General features: G+C 46.0%; 1 protein-coding gene across 3 annotated transcripts in view; it reads left to right on the top strand.

The window, feature by feature from the left end:
- LOC119382980 (gamma-aminobutyric acid receptor subunit beta) overlaps positions 1–25,043 on the top strand; it is a 213,248-nt gene that overhangs the window by 55,939 nt on the left and 132,266 nt on the right. For all 3 annotated transcript variants that reach the window (XM_037650925.2, XM_037650926.2, XM_037650927.2), the window contains exon 3: positions 17,608–17,675. In XM_037650925.2, the coding sequence (XP_037506853.1) occupies positions 17,608–17,675 (68 nt within the window). The remainder of the gene's footprint in view (positions 1–17,607; positions 17,676–25,043) is intronic.

Here is a 25,043-nt window from a genome sequence, read left to right on the forward strand (position 1 = left end):
AATGTCCGTGACACTAGTTTAAAACAAAAATTTTAGTTTTTAGTACGAAGCACTTCACTGTGTTTCCGCAGAGGCATCTTGTCTAATTTCTCTTTAGCTGTCTCTTTTCGAACGTCTGGCGTGGCATATTAAAGAAGAAACTCGAAATCAAACGCTATTTCAATAAAAATACAAATGCGGGTACTTCGTTGTCGGCGGCTAAAACTCAAAAATGGCGAGAATGAAGACGTGTTTTAGGTTGTGCAATGTTTGATTGCAGAGGGATTTAATAAAAAACTGAATCTTCGAGCATTATTTGAAGCAAATTCGCTAGAGACCACGTCAGCCAATCCATCATGGCGTCGCTGGAGTGGGCTTAGCGAGCTCTCGTCGTGACGGACGCAGGGAAGACAGGGTGGGCAGGACGTACCGAGTGGCTCGGAATAATAAGCCATGCCAGCCGTTCGAAAGCGCCACCGGCGAGAGGAAGAAAAAGACCTGAGTCAGCTCGATGCGAGGAGCCCTCTGGCTACGGCTAGAAGTCGACGAAGCGAAAGCAGGATAACAGAAAGAGTACGAGAAACTAAAAAAAAATGGAAAATTCGTACACGTGCCTAAACACACCGCGGTGTAATTGAATAAAGAAAAAGTGTAAAGAACGAATAAAAGAAAATGAAACGCTGCGAGCTTGGAAGAACGAAGCAAGGGCATGGCTTTATCCTTTGCTGCAAGTCACCCTTAGAGACAGGGAAACAGTGTTATATGTTATCTTGTTTGTTTCGCCTGTTTATTTTTCGTTATGCGGCACGTCTTGTTTCGCTATAGCTTTCGTTGTCGCTTTTACTCCGTGATATTTCTGCCACAACGCTGCGGCGCTTGTCCCTGAAGACTAAACAGCACGATGAAAGCTGTTTGGTTTCTCGCTTATCGCTCGACAACTCGCCTTTTCATATTCGTGTTGTTCGTCAGTACGCGAAGAACACGTTGTTGAAAATGCCTATCTTGGTCTGGCGGCTAGCGCTAGACGCCGCTTATTCCTACGCAGAAGGGCCTGTATGCGCAAATAGAACGTACGAAGCAGAGGCACCAATAGCACGAATAGAGTCGACGGCATACAATGGCAAAGAACAACACAAACCTGTAGGAAGGGACACGGGTGGGGATGGGGGAAAGAAGGGCGAGAACAAGAAGGGGAGGGGGAAACGCGCGAGGGCTTCTGGTCACGACGTGCCGCGACTTCCAAAGGCAGACGGCGTGACTCGAAGACGTGCCGTGCTCACGTGTGCGTCTGTGCGTACGTGTGTGTGCGCGTGCGCGTAAAGTCCCGGGGCTGGCAGATTCCTATAAGCGGCCTGTCCCCGACCCAGCCGCTTCCATCTCTGCAGCGCCTTCGGACGCACAGCGCGGCTCGCTGGCTCGGCCCTATACGATAATACGAAAGTCAATATCAGAGCACCCGGTGACTTGGTCCTGGGCTGCTGTTGCTGATGCCAGTGCGGAGCCGGCGAAGAACAATATCGATTGGCAACGGTTTGGACTGACGGCAATCTCTTGCCCCACCACCCGTCCAACCCCTTTCTTTTTTACTCTCTTTCCTTACTTCGCCTTGTGTGAGATAGCGCGCTCGTGTGTGTAGATGTAGTTATACGTCTGCCGGTTTTATGCGCATCTAAATCATGGTTCTCTTCTTCTGCAACGCGCCTCTTCAATTTTTTGTTGCTTTTTTTTCTCTAGCTGTCGTGGCTGTCGTTCCATCGTCCATGTTGTTCTCAGTCGAGATCAGGAATTCGGGATGCAATATAAGGCAGTAGAAAGAAGAGAGGGGTTGGCTAGCGCCGCCGGGCCAGCCCATAGCACCGTGTCTTTTAGCGCACGTGGATGGGGTCTCGAAGATGGACCGTCCGTCGTCCACTCTCCTCGGCCCCCCTTTGGGCCAACTCGGGCATTCCGCCGGCGCCGCCCCGCGCCTGCCCTGACAGCAGCGTTTGGCTGGAGCGGACGTGAGGCTTCGGCCGCTTCGTCGCAACCGCGATCAATTTAAGCTGTCGCCCCAAGAGTACATCCTGACCGAATACATATCAGCGGCCGTGAAAAGCGGCGACTTTGCCAGCCGACGCCGTCGGATTTCGGTAGCACAACGTTGCTGAAACCCCACTGTGGGGCTAGCTGACCATAGCTTATGTATATTTTCATTTCTCTCTCTCTCTCTCTCATTATTAATCTTTTTTGTAGTGTTGTGAGGTCTTTTTTCCACTTCAGAAGGTTGGTGGAAGTGTCTTGTGGCATCGGTGCATTTTACATGGTCTTATTTGTGGCGTATTTTATGTAGACGTACTCTTCCTTTTTCAGAGAACAGCCAGCGTACGCATTCGGGTTCTCTTATCCCATTAAGAAGAACATAGGAAGGAAATTGCTGCTGTGTGCAGTGTAGCTGTTTAGATAGGGCTGCTGTCACATAGAACGGTGTTCAGCAGATGGGTATGGGAGTAAAGGGCAGAGAGAAATAAAAACAGTTTAAAATCGTAAAACGGAATTGTATTCAGTTACTTGCTCATAAACGCACAGTGTACGAAAGCATTTGCATCCGTAATCAAAAGGCATTAAATGTACTTAGATTATGTCTGTGCTCAACGTTACCAATTCGTTTGTAGTGCTCCTTTCGCGCTGATATGGTTTTCAATTAAAGGCTTCTTTTGTTTTATCAATACTTCTCTGTATCCACATAGTATGCAAAGGCAAATTTTTATGCAAGCAAGAAACTTAAGTTACCACAAAACTATGATAGTCGATAACCGCACTCGTTAATGCTGTTGTAAGATATGCACGGAGAAATGAGTTGGCTAGTGAATCATAAAAGCAACGGCAACCGTAGAAAAAAGCGAAGGAAGAGAGATGTGTGAGAATATATAGATTGATGCCACGTGCTAGAAGCTACTGTAAAAAAATATATATAATTGAGAACATTGAACACTCGCTGGGCTTTCATTTCAATGCCACCCATGGCCCAGCTTTCCGTTGCTTCGCAGATTGCTTCTGACCTCACATTTAAAGGGTGGTCAGAGCGGCCGAAACAGGGTCATTCATATTTGCACAACTTTCGGGGGCGTCGCGGGAGCGCAAATAATGGAAGAGGACGCCGCCGCCGCAGTGATATCGTATTTACGAAAAGCCTTATGTCTAAAACTTGCACAAGAACGTCACGTCTTCTGCGTTTGCTTCGGCGTACGCTGAGCGAGCGCGTTCTTGTGTCCGCAGGCATGCATGCATGTATACTTGCTTCCTTCCTTGCTTGCTTGCTTGCTTGCTTGCTTGGGTGTGTGTGTGAGTGTGTTCGTGCATTTAAAACTTCACGCAAGCGTTGGCGTTCCCTTCATTTATTTCGTTTCCCTTTCTCACCATGTTTGTGCGTCAGTCTTCAACACGGGCTCTACATTTCAAACAGGCTGCTGTGGCTTGCACAGGAAACCGGCTAGAGCCGCAGGCAATGCCGGGATCAAAGCTTCGTTGAATGTGCTGCTGTCACCAGCCGGCTTCCCTTTAAAATACAAAATAAAGAAAGAAACGACGCTGAGCCAGGCGGGTTTCGACGAATTTCTAGTCTACGCACGTGTTTGTATGCTTTACTTTTCGTCCCCTGTAGCCTGTTGTGTTTGAAGAAAGTTTCACGATCGCGAACCAAAAATGAAACAAGAGGAAGAAATGAAAAGAAGTGCGAGTTTCGTCGTGAGGCAGCATAAATGGAAACAGCTGTGCCCCGAAGCAGTAAGGGCCGCCACGAGGATGCTTCCTCGTGCAAATGCAAATATATGGAAGCCCTAATCCGACGGATGCCTGGGCGAGAGGCGGGCGCTAGCGGTATTCGTCTAGCGCGACGTTACTAGGCGCATTGAACGAGACCCGCAGGGCGGGCGAGCGTGCGCCTTGCGAAACTCAAACTGTCAGCGTCGTCGCCGTCGTTTCCGATATTGGGTATGCTCGAGAGGCAACTTGTCTTTATCGCGAAGCAAGAAGAATGATACGAAAATCGTAGGACGGCGGCTGTAAAGCGAAAACTGCGAAAACGACCGGATTCGCGAGAATAAGTTTCGAAGGAACGGGGGGAGAATTGTTTCCTTCGTTCACGTTAGTAAGGGTTATAACGACATCCGCAGATGCGTTCTCTTTGATCTCCTGTTTAGAGTGGTTAGTCTATCGCGGGATGCGTCAGATTAGAATCTTTATCGTCCTCCGTGCGCTGTCTAAGCCTTTGATTTACCCGAATGGTTGCTTGAAATATTTAGATCGTGCGAGATTCGTAGGCCCGATGACGGTTCTCATTCCCGTGTTCTCACATTTGGTATTTAGCACTGAGGGTCTGCAACGACCCAAAGCGCACACCTCCGCATGCAACGGGTCTGCGTTCTCTTCTGCCCAATGGAATCACGCCGCCATTTGATCAAACGGACGCGGAGAGGGCACCGCGAAACAATTGAACGCTACGACGGGCACTGTCCGCGTCCGCGACAGTCGGTCCGCTCTCCGAGAATCGCTGCTGTGCTGTGATTCCACGCGCCATTTTGGTTTTGTTTTTTTTTTCTTTGTGGGGTGAGGCATAAGCGGACGTATGTTCTACACGCGCGGACCGAAAAAGAGAAAACGCGCGCGATATGTTTTTCCTGCCGTTAGATTGATGGTTTCGAACCAAACAACTGGGTGATTCAGCCGGGCCACGGCTGCTGCGACAAAGAGCCGGACGACGGCTGTCTCTCGTGGGAGGCATTCAGAGAGATAGAGAGAGAAATAGAATGACAGAAAAGTGAAAGAAGGTGCGCAGCGAACAAACAGAGGACGGAAAGCGTGTATAAACGGCGGCGGACACTTTCCTTTGAGCTCGACGTACTGGAAGTTCTTTTACTGCCCAGGCCAGTTCATAACGACGGAGAAGGAACTTATTTTCTTAGCTGCTGCCAGAAACGGATTTATGTTTTGCCTTGTGCGTTCGGTTCTGTGGCATGGGACTTGTTTGAATCGTTGAAGCAATATTCCCGGCATTCTTTTAGTCCGCGCTTTATGAAGTCTATCTTGTCTTCATCTTGTTTCCTAGTTTTTTCAGAAATGCATATTGCAACGTACCCGTATCTTCTCGCTATGACAGACATGTTGAGTGCGGTTTGTCAAAAAAAAAAAGAAAACATGCAGCAGGAAGTAGTTCAGTTGTACAGATCCAACTCGAGTGATGAACAAGCAAAATGAATTCTTAAGCTATTCTTAGTAAAACATCGGCAGATCCCACGCATTGTGGGAATCGGTTTCATGCGAAGCAGTCAGCGAGTACTTCTATGCTGTATTTTATGGCTTTGAGCCAAGCGCTACGAGGTGGATTGACGTGTTTTTGTAAGTGTAGTAGCTGTGTGCACATCGTGGGCTTACCAGGCACGTCGACAACACTAGCGTTTAAAGGGTAACTTATGGTGCGACGTAACGTCAGCCCTCACGTTAGAGTACATACGTCTGTATTATCGAAACTAAGGGCACTTTATGATGCAATCATGTGAATATCATACGTAACTTTTGTTAATGTATTCCTCCGGGGTCGCGCAGTGCTTCGATATAGCTTGCTAAATCATAGGAATACAAATGTAATGTTTATTAGACTGCTATAAAAGCGGAGCCAACACTGGAACACAGACGTTAATCTGATATGACGCCTGTATCGTAGGAGTACATATGCGGTGTTTATTGCTTTCTTGTAAAATTAGATATCCAGCACCACAACCACAATCGACGTTGCACCGACATTACGGCTGCACAGGCCGTTTTTTCAGATCAGTCTACAGACCTGGCGTGGCTCTGCGGTAGAATACATTGTTGCCACGAAGAATTCTTGGGTTCGGTTCCTGCTGGGATCGTAACTTTTATTTTTTCCATTCGTCCGGTCAACGCTGCCGATGTTGGTTTTTCTTAACGCTCTCGCATTTAAATTACCAATGTCTGTTCTCACCGTTCCTGGGTAGATATAAACTGTCAATCACCTGTGGCGCATACCCGTACACCGCGGTCCGTGGTAAACGGGTAGGTGGCGCACGTGTCTGGAGGGAAGGTTTGGACGACGTACACGACAGGATTTTCATGTTATTCATGTCATGACCCGACAGTCATATTCGTCAAATCCTCTAACCCTCCCATGCCCATTTTCGTCTACACCAAGTTAAGGAGGTGATCATGAGAGCACCCAGATGGAGGCAGCTAGAGATAGATAGATAGATAGATAGATAGATAGATAGATAGATAGATAGATAGATAGATAGATAGATAGATAGATAGATAGATAGATAGATAGATAGATAGATAGATAGATAGATAGATAGATAGATAGATAGATAGATAGATAGATAGATAGATAGATAGATAGATAGATAGATAGATAGATAGATATAGATAGATAGATAGATAGATAGATAGATAGATAGATAGATAGATAGAATAGATAGATAGATAGATAGATAGATAGATAGATAGATAGATAGATAGATAGATAGATAGATAGATAGATAGATAGATAGATAGAAACGCTCAAAGTGCTAAAGGTTCGCTAAGAAATGCTTCGCATTTAATAGTGATATTTTTTTATCTAACGCCCCATACCAACTCTTTCGTTTCGTTCTTTCTTTTTTCTTGTATGCTCTTCATGTTGGAGCAATTTGCTTTCGGATGGGTTACTATAGATTGAATCCCATACCGGTTTTACATTTGTTGCCTATACAAGCAATAAATGAGAGCTTCGCATCGATCATGAATTTGCTTTGTTTCAAGAGGCAAATGGCGTCACGAGGCAAGGAACGAGCACCCTGCTACGTTAGTCAAGTGGTCCATCTACCCTTCTTCTGAGTCTAGTAAGAGTAGCACCAGCTGCATTGCTATCAAGGTCGAAAAAACCGAGAGCATAAATAAATTGAATTATTGGTTTCGCTTTTTCTTATTCTTTTTTTTTCGTTGTTCGCATGCGCGTCGCTGCGAAAGGAGCACTCTACGCGCATCGTCTTTCGTATGCAGTCTCGCATAGATGACGGTGCAACTTGTCGTATTCCAGATACACTCGAACCGCTGAAAGAAGGACATGAAAACAACGCGCAAACCGTTAAAGGCTTGCCACGGGGACACTCCTTGAAACAAAAAGCATCCGTTGCATTTTGTATCCTACTGCTGAGTCCGTATTCACAAAAACGCCTTACGCTGGAATTGTTCGTAAGAGAACGTTTCAGCCAATCGTGACGCTGTGCATATTATTAGCGGAGCCTGCTAGCCATTGACAAAGAGGAATTACGAACTGAGAGCCTTGCGAATTCGGCCGCTAATCTCTGCGCAGGTCGGGAATTTTCAAAGCAAAAGCGCCTTCATTAACTCGCCCAGTTAATTCATCTAGTGTTAGTCATGCGTTTGTTAGACCACTGCGTATATCATAATTGGCCCGCATCATATGGAGTAGCATGCGAGACAATCGACCAGGCCATTATCTCAAGCATATCAATAAAATTTCTAACAACTTGTTTCTGGGCCCTGATATTGTGGAACTGTTCTACAGTTCAACACATTGTCAATGTTTTAAGCGTTTGTCAGTTGGTGTGGTGAAAGGCAACGAAAATCGTAAGAAAGAGTAACATGTAACGTTTGCTGTGCGCGATCACCAGGGGGGAATGTGGAAATAGTCTGAGGCAGAAAATCTAGCATCTATAACCGGCACCTCCACCAAGTACAAAGATGATATATTGGGTGGCTGGTCGGACAGTGCACCGACCACAGTTCACAAGCTCGAGCCTCTGCTGCAAACTCAGTTCTGCCTCATCTGCACCGGGATGCTTCATCTTCATTACACGTGGCATTATTTTTCTCCCTGATAGAGTCGCCCTCTCAAGCAGCAGCCCTCGTTGTCAATAAAAAAACGGTCATCTTCGTGAACGTATGCTTCATTTTGGCTACATCAACAAACGAAGTGGTGTACAAAGGGCTCGGATTCATCATCTGCATCATAATGTAGAGAGAGAGAGAAGAGGAAAGCAGCGAGGTTAACCCGAAGGTTTCTAGGTTCTGGCTTAGTCTAGATATCATTGTGATAGCAATAATATCTCAATTATGCCGTCGCCGTCATGTTCCGTGTATAGTCTTATTTGACAACATTGGCCCGCGCGTGGCATGTTCTACACGCGAATGAAAGCGCGTGGGCGGGGCCGACGAACGCGGCTGAAGCATAGATCAAATGATCCGGCCATTTCCGTCGCACAGAGCGCGCATTCGATATCATCCCGCGTACGTGGTCTGTAGCCGATTGCTCCTCATAGAGGAAAAGCACCGCCCGCCTATCCCTCGGGTGGAGGAGCATGGAAGCTGGGGGAGAGAGGGGGCTGCATCGCTCCAGCAACAAGTGTGAACTTTGATCACAAGGGCGCGGTCCCGAGCGCTGGAGTGCGCGCTATCTCGGCAGGCTTCGAAGCATAGATCAAAACTTACGTCTCGACTGTCAATAGCGCGCGACTACCGGGTTTATACCATACACGAGCGACATTTCAGAACTTGTCGCTCACTGTCCAGCGAATGATTTTGTGTTGTTCAAGGGCGATGGAGAGCTTTATGCAGGCGTATAGCAGTTTATGCAAATTAATATCTCCAAACATAATTAGGCGTAAGACTCACTTCGCGCATAAAACTTTGCCAGACACGTTAGTTAAGCGCTCGTTCTAGTCCCTCAGTTCTGGCCCGCACCCCGTCGAGATTGAGAGTTAATTAGCAGAACCTGGTCTAATTCCTCGCTATATTGAACCCGCCGACCTTCCTTACATGTTTTTTTTTCTTTGCTCTGTCTAGCCCTTTAAAAAACAGCAATCGCGTGAACAGTGGAAGTAAAAAAAAAGTGTAGGAGCCCACATGTGTCGCTAGTCGAAGCATGCCTTAAATAGCGAAGCCCGGGCTTGCGTCACGCTTTTCAAAAATCGATTAGCGCGTAGCCTATAGACCGTCAATTATTTTCGACTTTGCGCGAACCTCGATGTTTGAACTACTCGGTGCACGGACGTTCCCAGGCAAGGGAAGAGACGATTACTTTTTTTAACTGTTTCTTCCTGTAGATAACTCAGATAACGCTGTTTTCGTATAATTAGAAAACAGCTACAGTAGTCGGCTCTGCAAGAGAGTGTTTCGGCACATATGAGAAAAGTAAGGGGAATTATAAGGCGATCTATTGGCGAGAAAGATTCTGCAGAAGCTGAAAAACAGTAGGCGCTTCAAGCAACGGTATTCAGAGTAAGAACATGTCCGCCGCGGTGGTATAGCGGTTACGGTGCTCGGCTGGTGACCCGAAGGTCGCGGGTTCGATCCCGGCCGCGGCGGTCGCATTTCGATGGAGGCGAAATGGTAGAGGCCCGTGTACTTAGATTTAGGTGCACGTTAAAGAACACCAGATGGTCGAAATTTCCGGAGCCCTCCACTACGGCGTCTCTCATAATCATATCCTGGTTTTGGGACGTAAAACCCCAGATATTATTATTATCAGAGTAAGAACATGACGAGGCTGAGTACGTTCTTTGCATACCTGCATACCCAGTTCGCTTGTTTTATTTTTATTCTTCATTAGTCCTGTTCAGCAGACCTGCTTCTTTCACGGTTCTGTAGTGACCGTACCGTCAGTGGTTCTCCGGCATTAGAGCATGTGTTCAACGCCCCCTCCCCCCATTTAGTTCAGAACTCTTCAAACTCAATCAATCAATTCATCAATCAAGTACTGGCCATTATGGCAGTTATATTTATTATTTTTTGCTTTGGTATTTACTGTATCTACTTGTCTTTAAGTACTTCAGTCCTATTTAGGGTCATTGCAGCAGTGGGCCGTGCAATGAAATGAAGTAATACGTAGTACTATCTCTTCTATCACCTAGAAGCTCAGATGTTCGTCGGAGTGCGACTGAGTCTGTCGCGAGGTACCCACTCACTGAATATGTACTTACAACGTAACCACGTCGCATTCTATCGATACAGGCGATTGTGGATGCACGACATGTGATGTGCTAAAATGTGGAGCTCACCTTTCTGCGAATAGAAGGGCCCTATAAAGTGATGAGCCTGAAATAACAAGAGCGCGAGAACTTCCAAACACAAGAATTATGGTGGCTTGAAGAAAACCTCTCAGGGTCCATTACGCATACGCCTAAAACTGCTGGCAGGCGAAAGCCATCTTCTACTTTTTATTACAATAGCAATTATATGGACTTTCTCAAAGAGTTCTTGCCGTCGCCGTCGTGTTCCGTATAAAGCCCAAATCGATAACATCGCCCCGAGCATCGTATGCTCTACCCGCCTGTAAAAACGCGCAATCGCTGGCAGCGAACGCGGCTGAAGCAGAGATGAAACAAGCCGGCCTATCACCATCGCACGGAGGGCGCATGCGATAACATCACCCTGCGTGCGAGGTCTGCCATCGATTGCTCCTCAAACAGAGAGGAGACGCCCCGCCCGTCGTGAAGGAGCATGATTGGACGCCGGGGGAGAGAGAGGGGAGGCTGTGTCGCTTGAGCATCAACTGTGAACTTTTATTATAACGGCGCGGTCAGCAAATGGCTTGTACACCCTTCTATACTCGGGGACAACTTTCTGTGGCAATGAAGGGAAAGCTACAGAACCACAATGCACGTATCCTACCGCTAACAAACGTAGTCCCACAATTGCGTCCGTATTTTCTGCGTGAGATATATAAAATACTCCTTCATATTCTACATGTAGCTTTTTGAGACGGAACGCAGCGCACACAAGCGAGATATTTGTATTTCTTTTACTTTATACGTTGTCACTTTGCGTTTTGCGTGCGTGAAAATGTCGCGGCTTTTACCCGTACCTTGATGGATGCAACGCTAGCCATCACTTTCCACGGCGTTACGAGACGCGCGCCAAACCGGACTACTTCGCGTAGCAGTACATGTGCAGACGCTCCGCCTCTGTAGCTTTCCCTTCATTGCCACAGAAAGTTGTCCCCGAGTATACGTGTTGTGCTGTGAAGGTGAAGAGACTGCACGAAAACCGCTTCTCTCTCTGCAGCGGCCGTATTCTCTTGCACTGGTAGCGTTTTGCATAGTTACGCGAGATGAAATCAAAAAGAGTTAGCTGCTAGCCTTACTTCGTACACACATTACAATTTCTTGCAATTGCATTCATTGCTTCGCCTTTGCGGGGAACCTGTGATTTTCAGTCGACGTATTGAACCTTCCCCGCCCCCTTCCGAAAGCTTTCTGTAGCTAACATGGTTTTGCATTACCTCCAGGATCGGAGGCATAAAAAAAAGAATATAGAAAACCAACACAGAAGTTAAAATTTTATGTGCGAATAATTAGGTAAAGAAGATTGCGGGGTTGTTGGCTGAGTACCGAAGCAAAAGCGACCATGTTAAAATCCAGCACCCGACATATAAGTCACCGTGGGCAAGCTTGCTCGCACAGCTCATAAATATGCCGCTTCCTATGCCACAATTTTTGCGTTTAGGCTCGTGGAATTCTTCGATATGATTATGACTTTGTCGAAGGCAACGGGAGTTACGGAGCTTATTGCTTTTTCCCGACATTTATTGAGCATAATTCACGAGCCAACATAACGACATGCTCGACGTGACCTATACGGTGCATGCGTTACGAGCCACTTCGAAAGAAGCACGCAGCTCTTACTGGCTTGGTTTCATATAGCTAGAAAGCTGCAACGCTGCTCTTGCGCGTTATCTTATTTTTCTGCTTTCGCGCACTTATTTACGATCTTCGGATTATGGATGTACCGCCGGCCTTAGAGACTTCGGTAGCGAAACTATTGTAGTGAAATGAAGAAGTGCATCAATGCATCATACATGGTTTCGCAGAGGAAGGTGAGGAGGGAAACATCTATTCGCAGAAAAGAACGGGTTCAGGGCGTGGGGCCCGCTTGGTTTCGCAGGTCCTCCTATCCTACCAATGGTGGCTGCCCTGACTATCTGATACATGATATAGGAGTAATCCCGCTACAAGGGTCTTTAGGTATTAAGCACGCAAGGCATGATTTGTAGCCGTGCGGTCGTCGTAACAAATTTTATCAAGCAGGAGGGCTTCGGAGAGTTTGCCACAAAATGTAACTTATGCATGCTGTCCAAACCTTATGAAGCAACGAAAAGGGGCTTCGGTAAAATTAAACTACAGGGTCAAGCAAGCAGTTTCTCGTGTTTTTTTTTTTTTTTTATGTACCGCGACCCGTGGCTCCTGTTTAGTTCACCTCATTTTTTTTTTTTTTTTTGCATTGCAATGTGCGATGCTTAAACCAAATTATGTTAGTGCCTACCACTGGCCTATTATTCACAAAACGATCTTTCGCTAGCAAAGTTCGCAAAAATAAGCAACTGTCTAATGACGACAGCAAACGGTTATTGCCAAAGGCTGCCAGCCACTGAGAAAACTTGCGAATAAAAGGCTTTGGTAAACTCGCCCCCTACTTTTTTTGCAGAATATGGCTGGTTTGAAATGTGTTCGACGTTGCGTGGTATAACCTGCAAAGCTTGAAATTACTGAAAATTGCAGAGTGTCGATCGTAACGATTTCATTACCGAGCTCTAATCTGATTTACATTTCTTGCGACGTATTTCGGAAGCAGCTGTACGCTTGTAATATTTCGCGTTACCACGCACGCCTGATATAAATGGAGCTTCACTGTTTCGGCCAATACAATCACCGACATTTAGTGGTTCATGTTTTAAGGTTTAATGAAAAAAAAATTAGAGCTGTTTGAAAGTTCGTGCGTGTTTTTAGCAGCGATGGCTGCACTATCCCGGCCTTTTTCGACGTAGTTTGATGGTCTCGCCAATGCGCCTACAAATCGCCGAGTGGGCTCGTTTTTGCCGTGACACCTGCCGAACAAAATGCGTTAAGGAGACTCCTTCACTACATGACATTTATGTAGTGTTTTTTTTCCGAAGCAGCTGCAAGTAACATCGTGGCTTTGTGGTAGGACACCTGCTTGCCACGCGAACGGCACGGGTTCGATCCTCAATGGGACCGAAGATTTTATTCTTTATTTTATTTGCTTCTTTCTCGATTTTTCGCTCACGGACGATTTTTCGCTCACAACCAACTGTGCCGACACCGACACCAGAATTTCTGCGACACGAGCTCTCTAACGCTATCGCGTTAATATAAAAAAAAGGAATTCCCAGAAGAGAGCGCAGATGACAGGCAGATTTAAAATAAGCGTGCTCCTGTTGTCACTGCTTTCAAGTTGTCGCGCTGATATGTACTCGCAAAATAAATTGCTCAGCACGCCAAGTGCTCAGCGTAACACACGGAATATAGGCAGCCGTGCTTGTTCAGGTACGAAAAAAAAAAACACACACACATACACACAAAGATAGAAATCAACTAGTAATTATAGATACCAGGAGTATCCGCCGCCTCGCATCTCACAAGGGAATCATATGCATCAAGGTACCCAACCAGATGCATTGATGAATTGCAATAGGACCTTCAAGCTGCTTCACGACTACGTCACTCCTGCTCGGACATTTTCGCCTCACCTTTTAGCGACATGAACACCGAGTGACACTGCTGTTTCTCTTCCAAGCACTTCCGGTCGAGCGCTTACTTCCGGTTTTTCAAATGTACAGAAGTCTTCAAAAAAACAAAATTGACACGAAATCAATGGTTTTGGTTAACGTTAAAAGTTATATTGGATACGCATGATATCGGAGATATATAGTTACTTAAGGGTCATTTAGCTGTCCGGATAATTAATGAAAATTAATTGAAAGAGTTCTTTGAAAGAGCAGACGGTTTTCTTAGGAGCTGCTGGAATGGTAGCGGCACCTAGCGGAGCAGATCTCAATCATGCGCCTCTTTCTACGCGGCCTCTGAGATCCGCTACGGTGGCAAGTTGAAACGCAAGTTTAAACCTAACCCTAGGAATACACCAGGGCGCACGATCGCCGATGCACGAGTGCCACTACTAGACACACATTTCAAGGATTAGGGCGGCCTCCAACTTTTTCTAACTTCATCTCCCATGTTCTCTCGTTGTTAACTGAACAAGCGGTGAACTCTCGTTGTTGTTGAGCTCTCGTTGTGTTTTTTTTTTTTGTTATTTTGTGTGCGCATGGTGAGAAAACCAGAAAAAAAATATTTCAACTCACGTTCTGCTGTAGTTGACTTCCAACGCGTAAACATTGCCAACTTTAATTTTTCTTTCCTCAGACACTCGCAAGCGTAATGTCGCACCACCGTGTTTTTTTATTATTCTTCATTCTTTCTGAGCGAACATAGATTTCAGTTGCACAAAGACGATGTAATTCTGTTTTCTTGCAACATGACAATTAACGTGCTGCACTACAAGGGGGGAAAAATGTCCATTGACATTTTTTTTTTTGTTGGTCCTGACTTACCGCGTATATGACTCTCTTTAAAGAGACACCACGAACTCTCTTTGGTAACCGTTATACTCTCTCCGGAGTGTCGTGGAACACAAAAGAGAGTTAACCTGTCTCTTTTAAGAGAGTCATTTATGTGGCGAGTAAGGGCTCGCCCAAAAAAAAAAGTGACCCATACTCTCTTTTTTTGCTTAGAGTGTGGCGAAGCCACGTCCACTCATCGGCCTGATACTGTAGAGCGACCGCTGTCAAAAAAAAAACAAAAACAATAATAAAGAAGCAATTAGGACAGTAGTTTAGTAGGCCCAGATTTCTGAAAAGCGAAAATGAAGAAGTGAAGGGAAGGTCGCGTAGAAAATGCGTTCGCGCACTCTTCTACGTTCCTTCGATGTGGTTTCTTTTTCTTTTTTTTTTCTAACATTCACCATTACTTTGCATCGCTTCCTAGTTTGTTTTTCTAGTATCGCTTCCTAGCTTTTTTTTTGCTCCGTTGTAGAAGTTCCTCATATCTACCTTCACACGCCCTTTCTACTTTATAACCTTTGTATTCTTTATCGTCTCAGTCTGCAATTTATTTCTCTTTTCATCGTCAAGTGTGCCAGCTGCACTGTAGTGGCCTTTCTTCCAAAGCTGTTATTTGTAGCTCTTTTTTTTCTTCTTTTTTTTTGCTACCGGATCCTTTCGCTGAGTACCACACGGGAACAGAATTTATGGCCCGCAATACGTCTGATCGTTGTTCCTGAGTTTCCTGTCGTATCGTAAGAAAAGGGAGCTCTAAAATATTTGTTGCCGCTTTGACTGAAATTGAGTCCGTTAGGCGGCTTCCTTTTACACGAGTTCTTTTTTTTTTCCTGCTCTTACTCACTCGCTTTTATTCCGTGTTCCGAGAACACCGGTTAAAATTGGCATACAGTTAAAGGTGCGGATGTTTGAAATTCTTTAGTGTGTTCTTTCGTTAGTGCGCTCAGTCGCAAGTGCTTCCGTTTGATATACGCTTCCTCGGCGGCTGCCGTAGTTTTCCCTTCATCGGTTTCACAAATAGAGTATGTTCTTTACTCTCTTTCCGCTGATTCGTATTCATACAGAAAAAATGGCTATACTGCTTAGCAATCTCGGCTGCAATAACTCAACTGCTTCTGCTAAGCTCTGTAGCTGTCGGTGTAGATGTGTACGGTTCTTCCAATGTCGTCGGAAGAGCAGTAGTGCATTTGTATGAGGTTCTTATAATTTATTCAAAGATCATGTTGTATTTTTCGTCTAAATGCTGGCACACATATGGGAAGGTAGGCTACATTAATGTTTACTATTCCAATACATAATTAAACGCTTCAACTGCCCGTTTCCCCATAACTACATACGTACATTTCCATGCCTTTGATCTTCCACTGGCGAGCCACAAGAGCATAGTTTTTTTTTTATATATATAGTGCTTAAATAGCCCTTCGAAGCTGCAGGCCTTGTGTTATTTGAGATCTTGCTAATTGGATGCTGATGGTCGTGGTTCCCAGTTCACTACCTCGTTGTCTCTTATGAAAGTTGGCGGGGTATCTCGTTCGTCTAGCACACACTCTCATTTGAAATGCATGCAGTGCAAGAGATACGAGAGACGTGCGCCGCTAATGAACGCGCATAAGGAATTTCTGTCGAGAATGGCAAGCGAAAAATCGAGTTTTATTTTATCAAACGAAAGGGCGCGGCTCCGTCGCTTTTCGACCACGGGCGCTCGGTGCTATTGAAGTTTGCACGTATACAGTCGCTGTGTATTGGCTTTGAAGTGGCTGCTCGAATGAGTCGCGCACTTGTCAACTCGCGCAGAAAAATATATATATTGCTGTGTTGCTGAGAAGTTACGTTTGCACGATCACAAGCACCGGACATTCCGGATGTCATTGAGTTCATTGGCGAGTCCTTCTGTTCGTTCAAGAGGTTTCCAACGCACCATTCGTCTAAAGAGGCAATAGTGTATCGTGCGTACGAAACAGGGACCTTCACTTTTTTTACGGAGCACTTTACTTTCCGTAGCTATCATAATGGTGTTCGAGTTGATTGCACGGCTCCCCCAACTGCGTCACTTTTGTACTTTTGAGAATATTGGCGCGTACTGCTACCATTAGTCGTGCAGTTTCAATCGCACTTCTTGAAGTAGTCGTCGAGTGGACCGACTGTGTACTGGGCCAGCGCCGTCTCGTGGTACCGGCCGAGTTTGAAATCTCTTAGCAACTGCGCGATAGAGTGTTTGGAGCGTGCACATGGTAATGCCTATTCGTGGCATAATCTCATTGCCGACGTGCAATACATTTTCACGTGAGTGATGGTGGCCCAGCCGGCGCTTCCAATTTGGCGCGTGTGCGTGCCAAGCGTGCGCAAGAAACCTGTCTCGATTTGCAGCGTGCTTGCATGCAGCAAATGCATATGCTTCATAAGCACCTGTGTGGGGCCTTGCTAGACAAAAGAGCAGAGATTAGAGTATGTTAGTTCAAATGTACCATTCGTTTGTGGTGTAAACAATATAATAAAGGTGTTTCAATGCAGAATCTTTGTGTACGAGAGTAAGTGATCGAACTTTGTGTATATGTATTTTCTTTATCCAACTAGTAGTTTTTTTACATTTATAAGAGTGATAGTATATCTCTAGCATCCACGTTCACCCGAATCGATTTCACATGTTTGCTAAGTATGTTTTGCACATGTAAATTATTCAGCGCCTTGGGGCACCCTGTTGCTAACCGCTCTTGTACTATTAGCATTAGATGTCGTTGAGATGATCTCAGAAAACTGTCTTTTTTCTTCTTATCGAAAAGACCGTAATCTTGGGCTGCTGGCTCCAGATTTTCATCCTGTGCCCATCTCTATTATGTTCGAAGTTTTTTTTTTTTACTCTCGCTCTATGTGAACAATTATCATATATCGTAGATAGCAAAATTAAAGAAGATATTACGTAAGGCACAAACGCGTAAAATTGGTCTAAAACTTTGTTAATGTCAGCAGTTCTGATGCATGCACCATCCTCTTGACAACTCCTCGAGCGTGGCAACTCTTTTGTAAGGCCGCGCTATGCATCTATCGGATAAAAAGTAATGAATATGCATTTTACATAACGCTTGTTTCTAAATTAATAAGGGGTTCGGTTACTCAACATTAACCGCAGCTGCCTAATGGCGGTATGTGTAAGCTAATGCGTTCGATTCTACAACTATCTCCTCTAACGACGTTTGTCGCTTCTGTTCTTTTGTCTTTCCCAGGCGTTCCAGTGGAAGTTGGCGTCACTATGCAGATTATCAGCATAAGTACAGTCTCTGAAGTACAAATGGTGAGTAGATTTTTGTTTTATGCAGTGTGCCATTTCGAACCGGATGATATGCATATTTGAGCGAAGACTCAGCCTGTTTAATAAAGCTTCAAAGGGAGACTACAGACACTATAGTGCTCACTAGCAACAATATTATAATTAAGTTTGCTGGTCATTGTAACTAGTGACGTTGTTTGGGAGTTGCGATCATTCTTAAGCATTAAGACTCTCCTGTCAGTCGTCGCATCTTGTCTCGTACAAAAGTACGGTCCTTTAGCCTAATGCCTTTTTAAGTATGAAGCATTTATTTGCTTACTCATACCGTAAAAACAGTCGCTGACTTGGTGTGGCCCCGAACGGAACGGTGTGCTCTTTTTAAAAGCTGGACAACTCATTCGCTGGGTTGAGAGTAAATCAAAACAATGTTGCTGCGATAACAGCGGATAGCCAACGCCAGCCAGCAGTAACCAGTTCTCGTTGTATACGGGAGTTAAGTTTGGTCAGATATTACCATCGGCGTTATCATACGCTGTCGAAAAATGCAGATAAGGAAAGGCTTAGGAAGACGTCGCCTTGAAGATCCCACGGTTTGGTTGCACGTATCGGACCACCGACTTCGTGTTCAACAGCCCATTGTCTAAACCATTGCCATAACCATAACCAGTTACAACCTCAGGGCTTCAGTGTGCGAATAATTTTAAACTATGAGCATAAGTAGCTAGAGAAAAACAGGCGATAGTGTTCCTGCGCTAACCTATTCTGGCAGCGATATTTTGTAAAGAACTTCGCGCGTGCTTAAGTAGCAAGGGGAATGCATGCAGCAAAGCAAGACAGCAAGTTCAATTAGGATTACGCAGTACCTCACCGCCGCTCTTTCTAGTAGCAGAAAATTGCAGTCGAGGTGACGTAGTACGCAGTAAAGATGTAAGCAAGACGCGGCATGGGAACTCAAATAGTTAATCACCAGTTGCCGATGTTTACAAATCACTTTTGCGCCCTTATATTAATTGAAATTGGTTGACAGACACTAAGTTACATGCGCATCACAGATGGTTTCTGTCATAAGATTGTTTCGTCGATCGCGAAGCCCCAGTTGAGGGGCTTAAAACGCAAATTCGTGCTAGTATTCGTGCTTCTGTTAAGAAAAAAAAAGCTTTCACAAATAGTACTTTTTATCTTCTGAAATTTAACGAACCCTCAGCCCGGGTTCACTTTCTTGTTGGAGTCGTGTTTTTTTTTTCTTTGGTTTTTTTTGTGCCTTACGCAAGATGTGTCCAATTCGTTTCGTTTCTGTGATAGGTAACATTCGCTTTCCACGAATATACGTGGGAATAACGCTTCCAAGCACCATCTGCAAACAGGAACGTTTTCACTTGGATTTCAACGCTCGCGTTCAGCTGCGTCGCGCCCTTATGCCTGAAAAACAGAGAAAAAAATAATTGGAAACATAAACGACAATACCTGTTCTAGAAACGCGCGAAGTTCGCTGCGCGCGAAGTGTTTCTATTTTAACTGGTGGCGCCATCCAAAACAACAGAATTCACGCGAGAAAAAGAGAAAACGGGTCGTCCCGCTTTTGTAGCGAGCTCTTTCCTAGAATCGCAGAACGTGTCGCTATAAAAGGAATTTTATTTAAAGAGAAGCAAAACGGGGCAGGATGCTGACGCAGCCGCGGCTTGCGCCACATGGAACCTTCCTGGTGGTTCTACCTAATGGTATCGAAGTGACGTCACTAGACGTAGTGACATTTGCGGACTCTGAATGGCTGAAAAAAGTAATTCGCTGCACCATGTCAGGATGCGTTACATCTTTTGCAGCACGTCTAAATTGACCCTTTCGGCGCCTTTGTGCGATGTTGGGACTGTCGCAATTATCAAGTGGGCTTATTCGGGTGAAGGGAAAAAATTGGAACTCAAGGAGGCGAACAATTCTTGAAAATGAATATTTTCCTCTTTTTTTGTTAATATTTATCAATCTTATATTTAATCTCTCGCGGCTGCCTTTGACATGTTCTTCGTCCCTGTTTGAAACTACGTTAACAGACTGTTGGACCTACTTCATCATTATCCGTGTGATCCGTGCAATATCTCTTTTATTTATTGCAACTTCGTTTATATACGATAAGCATGATTATAAGGCGTTCAGCGAAGAACATGCAGTGAGTGGATTTTAATCCTCTGTAATCCTTGTCTTCCCGCTCTTTATTTTATTTTTCATAACGAGGCTGCGCTTGTCAGCCGGTCTTACGATACTAAAAACAACTCATTAGACAGAATTGTACGAGGCTTATTTCTTAAGACCCTGTACGAGATCCTCCAGAAAATCGTTTGAAGACGTGTGCGAGCCGCTCCTAACTAATGGCCTACGTCCTTCTGTAAGATACTTCTTGAAGAGAGAAAGAGGATCGAAAGAAAATAGGAGTTAGCAGGGGCTTTAGCAGAACCATCTTGCAGACATCTTTTGCGAAAAGTTTACAGCTTGTTCAAAGCGCCATACGCCCTTCGCCTTTGAGTTTCTTCAAATTCCTTACGTTAAAGCTGTGGTGGTTTCAATCATTTACGTCACATTTTTTCTTTGTTTTTTTTCGCAATTTCAACCATTCTCTGGAATTGTCAGCATTTGTCACCAACTTAATCCCGCTGGCTTAATGTGTTCTTAAATTCTCCGTCATAATATTGACTTCACGTCTTCGCATCTCCGTTTGTTACACTAATCGGATGTTGTTGAAACCCTGAGTACCGAAGTTTGCATCGTTTGCAAAACGTTATCGAGACCACGATTGGCTGTAGACGCGTTAGATTTAAAACGTGTATATATACGCAAAATGTGCGAGCTATCTTCTCGAAACAAAAAAAAAGATGAAAGTCAAGTATTGGAGTACTGGAAGAGACTCCTGCAGGTCTCAGTTGTTGCGATAGAGAGCACGCCGTGCCGCTGTTTTCATTCCGTTAAAGCGAATCACTGCAAAGCAGATATCGCGAAATCTAAAACCAGTAGCGGAATGGTGCCCGTGTTATTTCGAACAGAAGCTTCCCTTTATAATTTAAGAGCACGGCTTCCGGTATCTTCGAGGCTCCCTTTCTATATTAAAACGACTTTTTTTTTAATTTGTAGTGAGACACACCTTTATAAAGAAATATGTGCGATGCAGTGAGGAGTTTGTGGAGTAAAAAAGCATCAGCAACTTGGAAGGAGTCGTATTTTTCGAGTGATGAAAGAACGAAAGCGCACACGTAAGCGCAACCCTGACAAAACCACATCACATATGATATTTGAAACTCCGCGCACTCGATCATCAGGGTCGTAACTACTTCCTCAAATTGCTTTCCTTGCAAACATCGGCTTTATTTTCTTTTTTCCTGGGGGCGCTGTTCTGGCCGCAATCAGGAAGTACGAGATTGGACTCTTCTTTGGTAGCCTGTCAACCTTTACCGTGGAGAAGAAGCAAGGGACGATACTTTCGTTACTTTTATTTTAAATCTCTCTTCTGCAACATCAGAAAGCTTTCCACCAATCCTCTAGAGCACGTTCTTCAATTGGAAAGCTCGCCTGATTCATTTCATTCAAGCATTCGCCCTTCTTCGGCGATTTTAGCGACAGCTGTAGGCGAAAAGAAAATGTTACGTGGCTCTTCGGGGAAAACTTTCATGCGCTTCAAAAATGTCGAATTGTTAGGTTAGGTCTCGCGATGCCGTCTCCTAGCCTGCTGGTTAGCACGCGCGTTAGACTAAAGGCGTCTGGCCCAGGCTTGATCAACGCACTCGCACTTTTTCTTTAATCCAAAACCTTTCTTTCCCAGAGTTCCTTGCTGCTCGTAGTTGCAGTTACGTCTTACGATCTGCGGGATCGAAACTGATTCTTTTTATGCACGACAATACATTTTTACATCGCGCTGACAGCATCAATAACCGTATGTTAGCAAAAAAGATGGCCGCACAGCACGCTGAACGCGTGAGAAACTAGTGGCAATGCAGAAGATGTTATAACACATTCACCTTTTGTCTTTATCTATCGCGCTTACGAAATGCAATGAGCGAGAAATTAAACTAAACTGATATTCTGTACACTTACTTTGTAATGAACAGAGCTTATCTGTATGCAAAAAAAAAAACAGCACGTAGGCAAGCTGTAGTGCACTGCTCCACCTTTTAGTGGTCGAAGTGTTTCCTGCAAGATGGCAAAAAAACAAAAAAAAACATAGCAACCCTACTTGCTTGAGATGATTTCTAAATGTTTTCGATTTCACGATTATCTGGTGCTGCTTAAAGCGCACGCCCGAGGCTGATACATGTTGCATAGGCAATGTGCGGCACGCAACTTGCCACTTTGCGAGCCTGGTTAGTCCCATATAATCTCTCTCTCTCTGTTTCTCCTTCATTCCTTTTCTCTGTTTCGGTTTTGATCTCGCACTTCTGGCCCACACCGAAACAGGAGTCGCGTCGTCCCATCGGAACGGACCATGTCCCGGGAATCACACATGCTGCCGGAGCCCCGCATTACCAGCTCGACCAACCGCGATCAGAAACGAAAATCTTGCTCCCTTCAGTGACGCTGTCGAGCTTGTCGGCAGCCCCGCGGGTTCCGCCTCGCGTTCGCTTTCACCTCCCTCCCACTTGCCCATTCTCTCGTCATTTCTTCGCGCTTTGCTCGTCCCCTCCCACCGTTCCGCGTCTCATTTCCTCGCACTTAGCGCGCGTGCTCGCGTGTGTCTCTCTTTGCGCCCCGTACGTGCTGTTGTCGCGACCGAGCACCGAGGCGCGGACACCGCGGGACCATCAGATCGAGGTTGTTGGGCCAAGGGAAAGAGAACGTCGACAAAAAAAAGACAGAAAGAGAGGCGCCGCGCGGCTACCTGTGCCAGCGTAATACTGGGCCGTGCCGGCAAGCCTGCCTGCCTGGCCGGACGCTTGCAGAGTGGCCGGTGCGCCAGGGACGCGTATCGCGGTCACGTCGCACGCGGGAACATTACGCCGCCAGCGTGCGTTGTTCGCCGGCCACTGCTTCTGCTGCTGCTGCGGTGGCGGTCGTGGCGGCGTGCAGACCGCTACGTCGTCCACCACGTTCGGGCGGCGGCGGCGGCGGTGGCGGCCATGAACCACATTTTGTCGGCGCCCGCGGTCCGGGGACTGTCGTTAATCTGGGCCGCGCATCGGTGCACGCTGGCGCGAGCCGCACGCCCTAAAGCCCGCTGGACACGTCTGCCACCGCAACTACCACCACCCCCTCCCCCTTTTTCCTTTCAGTTCCACTACCGTGCCCTGGCACAGTAGGAGTCGTCAATCGATGCGCCCGTGCTCGCGCACCTGGCTGAGTACGTGCGACGCCCCGCTGCGCACTCTTCGACGCGAACCTTATGCGTGCTATTTCTTTCTTCCTCTGGCGCTCTCGTTGTGAGCTTGAACATCGTGGTGTTGCGTCGGTTCCCGAACTGTTTAGCTCAACGAAACTCCAATCTTGACGTAGGACGCACTGTGAATCCAACACTGAGTGACGCGGGGTCAATGAAGCACTCTTTTATATAGACAATCTTCTTTTTGTTAACTGAAAGGTGGATAGTTTCAGTGTGAGAAACTACACCTGTCACTCGATGTACGTAGCAAAGCAAGAATAATAGTGAATAAAGAGGCATAGTCAAAGTTGATGATCCAGATAAAGTTCGCTTTTCGGCAGTAAATGGAGGAAGGAAAATAGAATGTAAAGGAACAGCCCTGAAATTCATGCCATGTAGTCCTTTCCTGCTGAGACTCAAAGAAAAGCCCGCATCAATTAACACGATGGCAATAATAATTTTTTTCCAAATTGAAACATCCACGTGTTGCGTGTATTATATTGATTTGTAGGTAGCTGGTAAAACGCACTCCGTGCTTCATCAAACAGTCGTCCACCCCTTTTGTCACTGCTGAACGTACTCCGCGTGTCCCGTCACAATGTAACTCGTGGACCAAGGAATAGCAACTAGTGTTCAGTAGGAGTAATGCAGGGAGCTTGTGACTAAGCGAGACGTTAGACGCACACAAAGGAAGCACATTTTACTGTGTCGCGAGTGTAGCTAAAGCTGGCTTATCCACATAAGGACTATTACTGAGAAAAAGCGCGTTTTACAGAAAAATTTGAGTGAGGCAGTTGCGCGTCGATCGAACTTTGCATGTAAGCAGGACATTCTTGCAGGGACGGCATTTTAGGCACGTCACGATTTTTTGACAGTCAAAACAGAATACGTATCTCCAGTGCCTCTTGCGAGGCAAAGACGTTTAACTCTAACTATAGATAGGTGTCTTCTGATGTGCGCCGCTCACAGCGTGCTATCCGGAGTGATACGTATACAGCCGCATACACATATGCGCACTTGCGACATCTTCTATCACCACCCCAGTATTTCGGGCTAGTTGCATAATTAAGGAGTAAGTAGTTATTAGAGATTCATACAAGGAGCTGCTTCGCAACCGTTAGCTGGGACACCCTAAATATATCCCCTGTCTACATTTACGGAAGTATCCGCACGAACTTTCTTCCTGCCGGTCTGTACCTCTACTTGGTCGAGAGGGGTGAGCCGGTAGTCCATCGTCATTTTCATGGCCACCGGCCTTGTGCCCTACCGGACGTCTACATAGATGGCATGTGGCTTGGGCACGGCACAAAACGCGCGCATCGCGTGCCGGTCGGCTATCATGCACGCAGGGAAAACTACCTTCAGGGGCGGGCAGGTGCCGGCGGGCGCCGTTCGTCACGTCATCAGCGGCGTTCTCCTCAGAGCTGCTTGCGGTGCGTGAGAACTCCTGGCGTCTCACAGGAGCCTGAATCCCCGGTAATCTGAGCCGCCGTGCGGGTAGGAATACGGGTGCCCTGTTACACATACGCACCTACTCCAAGGCCGCCGCCTAAATCCTTCTCAATTGTGGGTTAGCGCCTTCTGCGGCTTTGCTGCGCGTCAAGTTCTTATCACGAAATGTCCCGCGTCTTTCGTTACGTAGGGAGGCTACACGTAGCCGTGGCCACAGCCAGTGAGATGCGCCGATTTGATCGTCACCCGTATGCATAACCTTGTTCGCTTCCTTTTCATTTCTTGCTAGTTTTGTTGGCTCACACGATTATTGTTGTGCTTCACCGATAAGAATCGATTAAATTACTAATATGGTAATTGTTGGACCTTTGCGTCCCAAAACCACGATATGGTTATGAGAGTCGCCGTAGTGGAGGGTTCCGGAAATTTTGAACATAGGATGTTCTTTAACGCGCACCTAAATATAAGTACACGGGCCTCGAGCACTTCGCCTCTATCGAAATGAGACCGCCGCGGCCGGGATTTGATCCCGGGACCTTCCGCTCAGCAATCGAGCACCATAACCACTATACCACCGATGCGGGTATAGATGAAAGCTGCGCTCAAAC

The sequence above is a fragment of the Rhipicephalus sanguineus genome, chromosome 2 (genome assembly GCF_013339695.2).
Source record: "Rhipicephalus sanguineus isolate Rsan-2018 chromosome 2, BIME_Rsan_1.4, whole genome shotgun sequence".
In the NCBI taxonomy this organism is placed as follows: Eukaryota; Metazoa; Arthropoda; class Arachnida; order Ixodida; family Ixodidae; genus Rhipicephalus; species Rhipicephalus sanguineus.